The following is a 14,781-nucleotide window of genomic DNA, read 5'->3' as shown; positions in this document are numbered from 1 at the left end:
AGCCTACGTTGGCTTCCCTGTGTTCATTGTAGTGGAACAGATACTCTAGTGTAGATCAGACCTCTAGTGTGTAGTGTAATCAGGTGTGCAGACACAAGACAATGTGTCTCTTAGCTTACACATCATTTGTTGGCTATGCTGACGCTAACTGCTCATAAAGACTCCGATGGTAGACACTGGTCTTTTTTATGGTCTTCCGACAGACATTATGTTCTTAAGGGGTCACTGTTATGCATGAAGTGTTGTTTTTGTTTTGACATTTGTGCTTAATTGCTGGGAAAGTTGTGTCTGCATAGCTGAAAGTGGCAACATTGGGAGTCTGTCAATACTTTCTTTATTTTGCCTTAGTAAAATGGGATCAGCTTCAATAATCATCCTGTTCCAGTTTTGTGAACTTTAAAACTGTGGTTTACTTATGTGTTTGGTTCCAGATTTCTTCAGCGACTTCTTGATACGAAGGTATCATTTTAGGGAGGTGGAGAAAAGGAAAAGGGAAATGAACAAGTACCTTGCTGTAAAACTTGCCGTCATTATGAAAGTGCCAACACCAGCTCAGCGGCCAAATGAGGAGAGTTAAGTGTGAATTAACCACGATTTATAACGTAAATAGTCAATGGACTTCATTCAAAAATTGTCCTGAGGAGCCAATTCCCCTGAAGGGCCGGGGTTAGGGGGTCGGACCCACGTGGACACAGGAAGTGCTTTTGTGTTTGACAACTGTCTGTGTCATATGCAGTGAAATGCATGCCGTTGCCACACACTACGAGCAGACCATACTCACTGCCTGTGCGCACCTATTGACCTAATACAGGCTATTAGTCTAGGCCCATTATTCTAATACAGGCTATTAGTGTATGCATAATAGCTTAATGCAGGCAGTTAGTTTATGCCTATTCGTCTAATATAGGTTACTGGTCGCATGTACTATTAGTGTTCAATATGACGTACCCTATACCTCCCATGTACTTTAAGGCTTCTTTCACACACTTTCACAAACTACTTTCACTTTCACACACTTTCACACACTACTTTCACAAACCGGATTACGTTTCGAAGCGACTAGATCATGTCAATAAGATAAAGGAAATAAGCTGCCGGACTGACGCATTTAAAATGTCATTTTTTCCCAGGACGATAAGCCAGTGGAATCAGTTGTCTCCTGAAGTAGCAGAAATTACTTCACATGAAGCATTTTCAAGTTCACTGCTGGGTCTCCAGTAGTGTACTCGCGCGGTTGTGTAAGGCCAAAACTGTACTTTGAACCCGAGTTACATTGTGTATATCACATGTATCACTACGTAAGTTGACAGTGCATTTTGTTTATTGTATTGTTGAAGTGTTGGAATCTGTATTCTGTATCGAAATATATTCTCCCCCCCCCCCCCCACTGTAATGCCCTTGGGCGCTGTGGGTACTATGATAAATAAATAAATAAATTTTTCTCTGAAACTACTATATGTAAAACTTCATTTTATTCGTCTGTGTCTCTTCTTGCAATGGAGCCAGAATTGCAACTTTATTTCTAGTGTTGACATTTGCGCATTTTTTAGCAAAGCAAGTAATTTTGTCTATAATTTTAGAATAAAACTGCCAAGAAAACTAAAACTATCCCGCATACGTACACCATTCTAGTTTAGTAGCTTCGTATTGATGTTTGGTTTATTCTGGTAAAAAAATCAGCCTTCTGTTTTTTCAAGCTCTTTTGATAATGGGGCAAATGAAAAAAAAAACACATTTATTTCGAGATACTGCGTGTTAAATAGGAAAAATAAGTTTATTTCATGTTTTGTTCAAAAAGAAGATGTACTGAAGAATTTAATTATTAGCAGCCTGCCACATTTTCATCACACGAATTCGCTTTTCGCTTCTTCTCTTGCTTTCTTTGTTCCCTGGCTTGTTTTGTCATATCTTCTCTCTGTCTATTGGCCAAATACTGTCGATGGCGGCCAATCTCGCCCCACCATATCGCAGTGTTGCGCCTCGGTGGTATGCCAAACGGCCTTGAGGACGTTTACTCGGGCATGCCTTTTTGAAAGTTAGAACGGTTTCAAAGGTGGCAGTTCTGAGACTTTACATTCCAAGCAATACGATCCACTGTGTTCTCTACGAGTGCCACGGTTCCTCCGCATTCTGTGCAGACACAGTTACTCGTAATCACGGTTAGCAGAAGCTCCACATTTATCAAAGCGTAACCATTGTCACTACAAGTAACATTTTGTCATTGCGGCGACGTGGAATGAGGACAAAGCTTACTTGCTGAAGTGCTCGCACGAGTGCTCCCGGTCACGTTTCTGTTAGTAGCCGAAACGTGTCAATTTGCGCCTTCTAAGCAGTTTCGTTGATTTGTCAACACGAGAATATCTCTTGCTGCCGCAACAAAATCAATGAAGGCGCAACTAAACTATATATAAATGCACAGAACCGCGTCTCCATGCGCGTCTCACACACGCAAGGCAAGCGGACTCGGTAAATGTCACGCTTGTTCAAAAAAAAACTGCACCATGTGACTTTAAGTAGCCGGAATACTTAAAAAAAAAATCTGCTAAGTTTTAGATTTCAAAAAATTTTCTTGAGGAAGGAAGCTCAGGTTGTGCACGGTCTGAGAAAAGGGGGCTTGGCTGCTCGTCATTTGGTATCGAAAACCTGGTCCTTTTGGCTAACACGCGCAAAAATCTGTAGGGCACTGGATATTGTTAGGGAGGGCCTTATCATTCTAAACAAGCAAAAAACCAAATTTCTATTTTTTTTTTCAATTTTACTCCAGCCTGCGTCCTTAATGCTATTTATTCACTTAAGTACACGCTCTGTAAAAACAAGGCAGCGTGATTGTAGAAATTTTTGGTAAATTTTCATTCGCTTTTTCTTTGGTCATGCTCAGTGAAACTAGGATAACCAATGATTCCGACACTTTTTTAGGATGACCAACTATAAAGATTATTTACTTGAACCGCTCCAGCCTGCGTGGGGGAGGGGTTGCTTCGCTGGTGTCTAACAATATAGAATGCGATAAGTTGGAGTCATGCTGTTTAATTACTCATGATTTCGAAATCGTATCAGTCTGTACTGGTCGATTCGAATTTTCGGTGTGCTGTCGTCTTCCTAAAAAGGAAAATGTGGTCAAGTTCTTCGAGTTTTAGGATAATTTTCTTTCGTTTATAAGGGACAACAAATGCACATTAATAGCTGGAGGGGATTTTAATACTGGTTTGCTGAAGGATAGTTTCCTTGCTAGAGATTTTAACACAATTTGGCTTCGAACGGATTTGTTAATCTCATTAAAATAGCAACAAGGGTCACACCACAAACTGCGTCTCTTCCCGATCTGCTCATTACCAACTGTTCCCAACGAATATCTGAAACAGGCGTAATGTAATGCGCGATCAGTGATCACCTTCCAGTCCTCTTAAGTATAAATAAGACTGCAGAAGTCAAGTACTGGCAAGAAAAAGCTACATATCAGTGTATAACCAATCAAACGCTGAGTTTATTGCACAACTTATCACACAAGTTCAGTGTGATAATATAGAGATTGCAAATCATGCAGATGACGCCTACGATAAGGTTCTGCGCATATTCAAACGGCTCTACCATTGCTGCTTCCCATTAAAAGTGCGTGGATCAAAACGAAGAATTCGCAAACCTTGGAAAAATCTTGAGTAACGCTAAGAAATTAAAATGAAAACAAGCTCTTCAAAAGTTTCTCAAATGCGCGTTCAGCAGATGACCTCAGGGTATTTAAGAAATACAGGAATAGGCTAACGAAAACTGCGCCAGGCACGCGCAGAATACTATACATTGCCTGAAGTTAAAAATGGTCGCCGCAATTTGTTATGGTCAACATTACATTATACTGAGACGTGAACAACTCTCGCCCAGAACAAACCGTCAGAGGATTCTCATTAAATATTCTTTACAATAATGGCATAATATTTCTGAGCCTGGTTACCATAGAAGTTGCAGTATAACAAAACCTTAAGAACAGCCACAGCTATGATATAGGCGGTATTATTTTAAGACTTGAAGTCCGTTGTACCAGTCATTGCACCTATTCTTGCAGATATATTCAACCTATGTTTAGCTACAGGTACATTTCCTAGTAAAATGCAAGTTGCTAAAGTAACGGCTCTTTATAAAGAAAGGATAGCCTTTCTGAGTCAATCTTGTGAGGCAGTGACTTTTCAGAGCATAATCTTGAATGAAATCTCGAAAATGACCCGCCAATCGTAGAAATACACGAAGCGAGTGTATATATCATGCGGCTTTGCTAGTTTTGTAATGCGAGTCACCGATTCCTCTTTCGTGTTCTTCTGCCAAGAAAGGTTTTGAAGAGCTCACTCTCTTTGAAATTAACTTTTAATCTAGCATCAGATAGTGCTGTCAGAATATGGGCCAGGTGTTCTTCATGGAGCTTTTCACTTTTACAATATGTGATGATGTCGTCTACATAGACAATGCAAAAGCGTCCAATGTAGGGATTAAATACTGCGTTCACCATTTTCTGAAACCAACTCGGTGAGTTCTTCCATGCAAAAGGGAGGCGGTTATATTCATATATGCCAAGTGATGTTGTAAATGCGGTCTATTGCTTGGTGTCTTCTTGTAGTCGCAACTGCCAGAAGCCCATGCACAGGTCTACACGAGAAAAGCAGGTACGACCCCCCATTTCATCGATGATGGTGTCGATCCCCGGCATTGGATAAGAAATCAGCAGTTTGACTATTTACTGCGGAAATTGGATCGCCTTCAGAACAACGGAGAGGTCTTCATGATAAGTGGACTCCGATGCAGCTGACTTTTCTACTTTCAATATCGCAAGGCAGTTGAGAAGGGAGACCTGAAGATTTATCTTGAGGGACCCTTTTTCCAAGAGTTCGTCCGGAGACAGACGCCTTCTTAAAAACTGTAGAGGTCGCTCACTTGTCACGTCGATGGGAAGATCGATTGGCGGATCTTCCAGGAGGCCGTACTTTGTTAAGACCGGGCTGTGTGTGGCTGGCTGAACGAAGAAAGTTACCCACATCATGGCTCGTAACAAGACAATTGCGCCAAATATGTAAGAAAGCTGCACTTATTCACTGCACACAAGATGCTCCACCCTGTTCTACCTCACTTCTTTATTCTTGCTTGCCCGCTTGCTTGAGCGTTGATTCTGCACCCCCCCCCTCCCCGCCTATTCTCTTGCTTCGACTTCTTCTAACTGCAAGCTGCTCGTATTGCTTCACTTCTGGTATTCCACAGGGCACTATATAGGGGCCATTGCTCTGCACTATGTATCTTAATCCTTTCAGCCGCTATGTACACAATTGTGTACACCACTTGTTTTTGCTATTTGTATCGACTAGGCGCTAAGAAAGAGCAAGATACATTGAGCTTTGGATGAATTGAACCTCCTGCATAATAAATTTTCCTGCATTCAACTACATTTCGCAGTGTACTGTTGCAAATGGTCACTTTGCGGAAGGCACTACCATATTAGACTAGTCGTTAGACGTTCCGCTTCCCACGACCCAAGTCAAAAGTATAATTTTTATTTGCTCAACACCGAAATAACCGAAAGCGAATTTGCATTATATTTCTAGGCTGATATTTCATTCTATTTATGCAAAAAACAGAGCATGGATATCTCCAGAATAAAGATATTTAATTACAAAGTAATTAGGAATGATTACTATGCACAGATAAATTAACGCATTACGGCATTATTTTTGTTGCAATGTAATGTCGAGTGCCTCAGTCAGTCAAGAACTTTTATTCATCGGTCCTGAGGAGTTTAAGCCGCCGGGGGATCCACGGGGGACACCCTAGCAGCCGCTACCGTATGTCGAGTGCCTTGAAATAATATTTTATCGATTTAACGAGTTTACGGACAGTTCTTCATAGGTGGCGTCTGAAAGGGTTAATGATATTTGCAACATTAACTCCACTGCTAAATTCATTATCTAATCTGATGATACTAGCATTCTTTCTATTGGAAATAATCTTGATCTCCTTGTCCGGAATTGCAACGGCACCACGAGCGAGCTACAAAAATTATCAGAATCCAAGTGCATCCGTATAATTGAGAAGAAAGCGCAAGCTGTCGTATTCCTCCCCAAACACAAACTACTTCCTTCCTCCTTTGAGATTAAGGTAAACTGACGACGTATAAATGTGGTTGAACAAGTGCGTCGGAGTGGTATTTTCCTCCTCTATGTCTTGGGAACACCACGTGAATCACATCGCAAGCAAATTGGCTCGAATAACTGGAGCCGTGACTCGTGAGCAGGCTTTATTACGCTCTTCTCAAGACAATAAAATTGCTACTCTACAATTCCCCTTTTTGCTCCGATTTAAGCGATTTCCACTTAGTCTGGGGCACTGCTAGACCGGGCTGTCTTCGGCGTATCTACAACAAAAGGAGTTCCTTCGTCATGTTCATAATGTTCCCTGGGGCTCCCCGAGAGCGGATCTCTTTTGGCAAAGTACCTCACAAGTGACCCAAAAGCTGTGGAAATACCGCTTGAGTGTCAGGTTTAAACTTGAAACTCTGAAAAACGTAAACCCCTTACGGTACATTGCTGATTAGCATGCCCTAGAAGCAGCATATATGAGAAGACATGGAGAGACTTTGCTTGTGCCGACACACCGAATAAATTCAGGTAGAGAAAGCCTGCAATTCACCTTTCCTCCCCTCTTAAATTCGTATGTACATAATAATTTTGATCGCTTCAGTTCGTCAAATAGTGCTTTGCGTGCTATGAACGTCAACATGTACATTGTTTTTTTCTTATTGTTTACAGCCATACCTGTATGCGTATAATGAGAATATTGTTTGTATATTGTATAATCTGTGTTTGTTTGTTTGTTTGCATTTGTCGATTGTTGCATACTTGTTATTACAACGGGTCAATACTGTTGTTCTATAAGCCTTCCTGTGAAGCCGCTGCCAAGCGAGATGGGGCCGCGGCTCTGTCAAGCTGTTTCTGACTGTTTCCTTTGCGCCTCCACTGTCTGTAATTCAAGAAAGCAGACATAAAGTATTCAAATTTGAATTTGAAAATACAGCAACTTTTTTAATTCTGAAGCCTGTGCGCGTGACATTCGTTCGCTTTAGCGTCATTGGAGAGAATGACGTCGATCAGTTCAGGCAGGATTTATTACCCACTGGCGTCACTATCAATAAGGCACCGCAGCTTGCGCGTAAAATTATCCGGCAAAAACGACTACTTCCTCTTGCAGCTAAACGCGGCCTCACTCTGGGCGATTGCAGTGCGCGCCGCGGCCTCGTCCAGCAAACCCAGCCTGACGATGGTGTAGAGAAGCTGCTGACGTGCGCAGCCGGCGAAGCGCTGTGCAAGCAACACGGGGAAGCCACCCACACCGTCGGCCATGCTGTAGAGGGGCACGCGCAGGATGCCCAGCGTCTCGTTTCCGTGCTCCCGGCTGCCGATGGCGTCGCGCTCAGTGGCCAACAGCTCCTCGGCCGTCAGCCGCAGCGCGTAGAAGTGGTACGCGAAGCGGCGCTCCTTGTGCCTGAAGCTGATCACGTGGTCGCTCTCTGTGGGCGAGATCCGGGACGCGTCCGCGTTCAACTCCTCGCGCAGCTCGCGGTTCACGGCCTGAACGGGACTTTCCCCCGGGTCCACCAGGCCTCCGGGGAAGCCCAGGTAGCCGTCGTAGCGCACCACCGCCTGCGGACATTTTGGCGACAGTTCGATCGTTATTATCAGCCTGATTACGCCCAATGCTGGGCAAATGCCTCTGTTACGTTTCTCCAATTAAACTGGTATTGTGCTTGCTGCGACCACGTTATCCCCGCGTGCTTCTTAGTCTCATGTGCGTATCTAGCTTTCTGCCTCCCTATGATGCGCTTGCCTTCTCTTGGAATCCACTCTGTTACTGGCTTGGCTTGTCACAACATACACTGCCCATTGCACATTTCTTTATCTCTACTAAGATATGTCCTACTCTGCTCTCCTCTTACCCCTTAACGTTACACCATGCAGTGAATGTTAAAAGCATCCCGGAACAAGCAAAACAGTCGTGAAGAATCGGCTACCACATTTATTTGCAGTTGTATCGCGCCTCAACAGTTTGGCATCACGTAACGGTGACGATATTCATCGGCTTTTGCTGAGGTGAATAGAGCATGCGAATAATTCAGGAGTTCAGGCGGCAATTAAAACAGCGATAACAAGAGAAACACGGCGGTCGATCAACTGGTTCATCCTCCGGAAATACATCAACCCTTCGTAAGACTTAACAAGCGAGACGACCGAAGAACGCCTCACCCACCTCTGCTAAGAGGTATCTTCTGACTCTGCAGCACGCTTTCGACACTTCGCTTCGAATGCTTCATCCGAATACGGGCTTTTTTTTCTGATTCGGCCCAGCCTTCTCAATCTTCAAATCGCCTCAGTCTTTCGGCGACGGCCTTCTACGACTTTGCGTGTTATTGCAGAACAGGGGGCGTCACTGTCGCCGTTGTCATCTCATTGCCACTGACTGCACTCGCACACATCATCGCATCACAATGTCAAAGGGCTGACCTCTCAAAATAATAAAAAGAGCAGTTCACAAATACTTATCTTGATACAACAGTACCAAACAGTACACGTTTGCTAAACAAGTCAACCCGAGACCCGAGCTATGTTCATATTCATGCAGCATGGGGAAATTGTCGGGTGAGTTATAGGCGTCCTGGTGAAAATTCGAAAGGCGCTCTTCGTGCACCACGTGTTCATTTCAATACATAAGCAGAACGGTATAGACATCAATTTGCAGAACCCGTATCGTTACTTCGCGAGTCACTGCAAAGTAACGCGCCTCAATATTGTCGCCGTGGCCACAACGGCCACTCACTACACTCGTGTACGCCATCACAACGTGGGAAAACATAAATAGTTATTGGTATACAGGGGCAAAGAAAAGTACATGCAAGCTGAAGAAGTTACCAAAATATCTGTGACCCAAACAGTGCCGATATTGAGACTGCAAAGGAGGCGTGCCAGAAGTATAGGCGCTAACATAAACCTTTAAGAATAATCTCTTGAAGTACACAGCTCATCATTTCAAAACTTAAAAACAACGCCATTGGCAGCAATTTTACAAATTTGCATCAAGACTTGGCGTGCCATTGCAGAACAGAGTGGCTCACTTCCATTAACGTCGTCTTATTACTACTGTCGTGAGCTCGATTAAGCCGGCGCGAGAAATACGCGTCTTCACAGCTCGAGAGCAGGTACCAAGCTGGCGTTTATTTCCAAGCAGAAACAGGTCTCACCGAGTGCTGCACGAAAGGCACTTGAATGTTGGGGTCATTGCCTCTTTACATAGAGATAGCGACGGAATTTTAGGTATAACGAGCCCAAAAGCAGGAGAACCACTCTGAAGAGAACTGGAGAATCTACCCTGAAATCGCTAAGAGAACGTAGATACGTTACAGTGATGGACACGTGAAACTTGGGAGAGGGAGAAAGGGTCGACGGATGGCCGCTACACTGTCACTGCATTCGCGCACATCATCGCAACGTCTCAGGCCTGTCTTCTCAATACCATAAAAACGTTGCCAGTTCAAAAGTACTTATTAGTCTAGAGCGAAGGAAAGTGGAAATTTTAAGGGCTCGTTTTTCTTTGTTATACACGATATTAATAAGAACTAACAGACAATAATGCCAAGGAAAGTATAGGGGACGTTATTAGTAGTAAATGTAATGTAAATGTGAAGAAAGAAAAGTGGACGAAAAGATAGCTTGCCGCGGGCAGGGACCGAACCTGCGACCTTCGAATAACGCGTCCGATGCTTTACCAACTGAGCTACCGCGGCAGCCATCCCCCCGTCCACTTTATGGTGTATATATATGTATTTAAACGTGGGAGCGTCAGTCAGCGCCGCCAGTAGCCATGACGGCGAGTGTAGAACACTCTTTTTCTGCCTGTTGGCAGAAATCCACGAATACGCCTGCTGCAAAGCAGTAATCCACAGAATACGCCTGCTGCAGAGCACAACGAAATTTGTCTGCCCTCAAATATCTTAATATTCAACAACGTGAGATGCGGTTCAAGAGAGGTACGTGCACTCGAGCGAATCTTCAAATGAAGCTCAACCACAGCTGGTTACTTCAAAACTTAACGAGAATGGCAGAGGCAGCGCATTGAAGTCCATGCACCCATATTCCGGTCGTCAGTGCAGAAATCCGTGCCTCACTGTTACTCCCGCCCTTCAGTTAACATCTCCGCTCGATGCGCTGACGAAAATTACAACGCCTAAACCCTCCCTACTCAAAGCGATAAAAACGCGGCTGGTCTGTGCAGCTGCAATTTCTCTTCGGTAAAGTCAGAGTCATGGCAAAGTCACATGAAAAGATTGAAACAGTTGTTATTGAAGCCTATTTTATCAGGAAATATAATGCGTGAGCATGCCTTCGATCTTACTTTCGGACAGGAAAGTTCATTAATTCGGTCGCCACGTGTAACGTTTTCATGTTTTTAGATTCAGTTGGTTGTTTTCATCGTTTGTCATTCACTTCGCTTGCAATCCGTCCCTGTCAGCGGCGCTGTTGATTCTTTTTCGTAGGTATACTCTTATTACAACAAGCATTCTGTTTTCTGTAAGTGGAGGCATCATGCGTTTCGCTGAAGAAAAAAACAAGAAAATATTGACCAGAGAAAGGTAGTTCGTGCACCTTATGATAGTGTAAAAAATGAACGTTAGGCTTTCGCGCCAGGACGGTGCATGTGCCGTGTTTGCAGGTGTTTTGGCACCTTACCGTCGTTTTCATAAATGATTGCTGAGCTTTTTTTTTTGCCGTAGTGGCGGCACATGTGATATGTACGCCGATGTATTGGCTTTGTTGGTTTCACAAAATAGACAGTTGGCATTCCGCCCTCTGTCTTACTTTTTTCTTTCTTCTGAGCTTGCGCAGCGCATCACTAGTTCAGTATGATCTAAGCAGTCTGCAAGAATACTTTACTGTAACAAAGTTCTGTGATATACGGTCATTCCGTAAGAAATTGATGTTTTCAAGTCCCTGGCAGGTATGGCACAAAAAAAAAAAGAAATGCAGGTCTGCGTGTACCACGCAGACCAGTCACAGCGTAAGCTGGACGAGGGGCCTTCTTGGAGGCCTTTGTGAACTCCCTTAATGCGCCTGCTTTATCAGTGCAGTTGTAACGTATCGATTGCCTTATACTTGATCATTATTTCGCCATATTTCATCATCACTTTGTGAAGCAACGAAGTACCGATGCACTGCGCGTCTTCACAATAGGAGGTGACCACAGCGTGGGGACCCATCATTTAATTTTAACACTCCCGCCGTTCGTGTTTCGTGGCGTTGCGCCAAAGCATTGCCCTCATGACCGAGCGGCTCTAGGCTCGGTTAGAGCTGTGTTGATGTTTTTCTTTTTAAAATTTTATTTAAACCTCTATTCATTTATCTGCGGCATTAAATGTGCCCATCGCCGATGATCCCGACTCTGGAAGTAGTGAAGCTGCAAATTAGTGAGCACCGAACACGCACTCTCACCTTACGTCGCCCCCTAGCTGCACGAGCAAACCCCTAAAGCCCCACAACTGCGCATTCGTCATTGTGGCCTCTGAGTGGAACACGCATGACAGCGCCAGTCATAATAGTGGTGCTGCAATAAACCTGCTGCAATAAACGGTACAGAAAGACAATGACGTCGACGGGCGAATGTCTCGCAGTGAATGCTTTGGTGCATCGAGAGACACGGAACGCTTTCCCGCGTTCACGGCTCGAGCTACGAGCTCTGCGTTCCTGAAGCGCTGTGTGGTATATGCATGAGCACTGGCGTAGGTTACCCAATTGCGGGAGCGCACACCTTGGCGTTTGTCTCGTCAGATGACGATGCTTTGAATCAGTGCACATCGAGTACCAGTGTTCATTACGTGCTTTTTGATATCATTTTCGCGCGGGATTCACCATATGCTGTGTTCGGGTGTATGTTAACTACACCAGCAACCATGAAGTCAAGATCATGGACGTTAATCGTCGGGATGGAGATATGCTATTGGGCGTCAATGTGGGTGCATCTTCGTCCAACGGTGCCATAGCTGCGACATACATACAGATATTGTGCAAGCTCTCATACATCAGTGTATAATAAACCATCAACAATTCCTGTGAAGACAAGGTTCACTTTCGCGTTATACCGATTCCTATGATAAAGGGTTCAACCATGTTCTTTTTTCGCCTTCGCTACTATTACAGACGCTGGCACATCCAGGTCACTTATTTCTTCATAAAACACGTGGACAACGTAAGCAGTAAGCGTTGATCTTATCAGGATTTCACACTTAAAGGCTACACGCTGCTCTATATCCTCGTGCGAAGGCGAAAACGCACAAAACATAGTGAAATCAGTTGGCCGTGCACGATAGTCATGCGAGACAAGGCAGAACGGGCGCGCAATTGCGTCGCAAATCAGGGTGGGAGGCAACTCACAACATGATATCCCTGGCATATGGACCAATCGAGAGCTGATTTCCTCATGACGTCACGTGAACAGACTGCTAGTGTCACGAATCGTGCCGAAAAGACGGGAATTTTCAGAGGTTGTTTAGGGGCCATTCAAGTCTCGAATGGGCACAAGCCTTTTGAGACCGTGAATATTCCAATGCCTCTCGTAAATGCGATCGTTTCATTGATCAAGCTGCGTCTGACCCTTATAGTACAATATCGAACGCAATAGGACACTCGATCCGCGCCCGATCGAACCCCATCGGATGAATTCGGACCTTATCGGTTTTTATCGGACTTCTTACAAGCGTTATTGCACCCTATCAACCTCGTCGAACTCTATGAGACTACACACATGCCCATACGTCTCTTTTGCGCCTCATGCAAACTTATTGTCTATCCTTATCGCAACTGTGGCAACCGCTATCGGACCATATCATCGTTACAGAGCTCGATCCAACTACGCATATTTCCATATGTTCCCTTAGCAACTGTTCATCCGCTTTGATCTGATCCGCTACCGACCCTAATCAAACTTACATTCCTACATTAAAGGCGAACTGCATCGGAACCTTATCGGACAAAATCGAACGTGATCGGTCACTCGTGGAATCCGATCATAGCCGATTCGAACACGATCAAACCACGTCGGATGCATCTGAACCTTATCGTGCTCGTCAGAACTATTAACGGACCTTATCAACCTCGCCGAACTCGATCCGACGACACACACGTCCATATACCTCTGTTTAGCACCTTATCCAAACCTTATCGTTCCAAACCATTATAGGAACTTATCAACTTTACAGAGCTCCATCCAAACACACATGTGTCTGTATAGCACCTAATTCAAACTAATTATCTATATTTATCCCAACTGTGGCAACCGTTATAAACCCATATCATCGTTACTCAACTCGATGGAGTTCTGTAACGATGACATGGTTCAATAACGATTGCCACAGTTGAGATAAGGATAGATAATTAGTTTGCATGAGGTGCAAAAGAGACATATGGGCATGTGTGTAGTGTAGTCTGACCGAGTTCGGCGACGTTGATAAGTCCACGTGTCCTTAGGAAATTTTCGTCTGCTTCGATCCGCTATAGGCCTTAATCAAACTCATATATTTAACATTCTCTATTGGAATCGAACTGCATCTGAACCTTATTGAAAAAAAGATCGAATGTGATCGGACACTCACAGAATCTGATAAGGCCAGATCCGAGCCTGATCAAACCGCATTTCTACCTTATCGGTCCTTATCTCACTTACCACAATTGCTCTCAGGCCTTATCAACCTCACCGAACTCAATCCGGCCGCACACATATTCATATGCCTCTTTAGCATCTCACCCAAATATCATCGCTCTCTACCTCATTTGTTGCTACCGTTATCGGACGTTATCAACCTTACAATGCTCGAGCATTTTCATCTGTTTCACCTTAAACCTTTCCAACTGCTTCGATCAACTATCGATCTTAATCGGACATATAACGTGTAAGTCCCTATCTTATAAACGAGACCGATCAAACTGCTTCCGAATCTTATCGGACTAGATCGAACGCGATCGGACACTCGTAGAGCCTGACCACACCCCATCCGAGCCCGATCTGACCACACCCTAAACGTCGTCGTATGCATCCGAACCTTATCAGTCCTTATCGGACTCGTTGACACCGTTATCGGACTTCATCGATCTCAGTGAACTCGATCTGACCATATACATGTCCATATGTCTCTTTAGCACCTTATACAAAGCTTATCGGTCCTTATCGCACTTGTTGGAAACGTTGTCGGGCATTATCGACCTTACAGAACTCGATCCTTTCCACCCGTTCACGTCAAACTTTTATATCTACTTCGATCTACTATCGGCCCAAATCGGACCCATATAACATGTTTATATGCCCTTGTTAATGTGATCGAGCAATCAGACTGCAGCTGCTCTTATCAGACTAGATCGAACGCGATTTGACACTCGTCGAATCAGATCAGACCTGATCAGATCCTGATCGACCCATATAGAATGAATGCGAATCTTATCGGTCCTTATCGGAACCGTTATCGTACCTTATCAACCTTATCGAATCTACCCAACCGCAAACACGTCGTATGTCTCTTTAGCACCTTTTGATCCCTTACATGCACTATCGACCGTAATCAGACCCACATAACCGCTTATCAGCACATATGAGACGGTATATCGTTCGAGACCCGACACACTTGTAAAGTCATGGGTTCCATATTTATGTCATACCTATGCACGTAAAACCACACGCACATAAAGTGTTGGGGCTGAGTCTCTAAAACATCGGAGG

The 14,781-nt window shown here is 44.2% G+C and overlaps 1 protein-coding gene across 2 annotated transcripts in view; it reads right to left on the bottom strand.

Moving 5' to 3' along the window:
- Positions 1-7,039: 7,039 nt before the first annotated feature.
- LOC119395688 (U8 snoRNA-decapping enzyme) overlaps positions 7,040-14,781 on the bottom strand; it is an 80,024-nt gene continuing 72,282 nt past the window's right edge. For both annotated transcript variants that reach the window (XM_037662691.2, XM_037662690.2), the window contains exon 3: positions 7,040-7,670. In XM_037662691.2, the coding sequence (XP_037518619.1) occupies positions 7,203-7,670 (468 nt within the window). In that variant the 3' untranslated portion in view covers positions 7,040-7,202. The remainder of the gene's footprint in view (positions 7,671-14,781) is intronic.

Source organism: Rhipicephalus sanguineus, chromosome 6, assembly GCF_013339695.2.
Source record: "Rhipicephalus sanguineus isolate Rsan-2018 chromosome 6, BIME_Rsan_1.4, whole genome shotgun sequence".
Classification (NCBI taxonomy): Eukaryota; Metazoa; Arthropoda; class Arachnida; order Ixodida; family Ixodidae; genus Rhipicephalus; species Rhipicephalus sanguineus.
The sequence above is the reverse complement of the archived record's forward strand: the minus strand, read 5'-3'. Positions and strand labels throughout refer to the sequence as shown.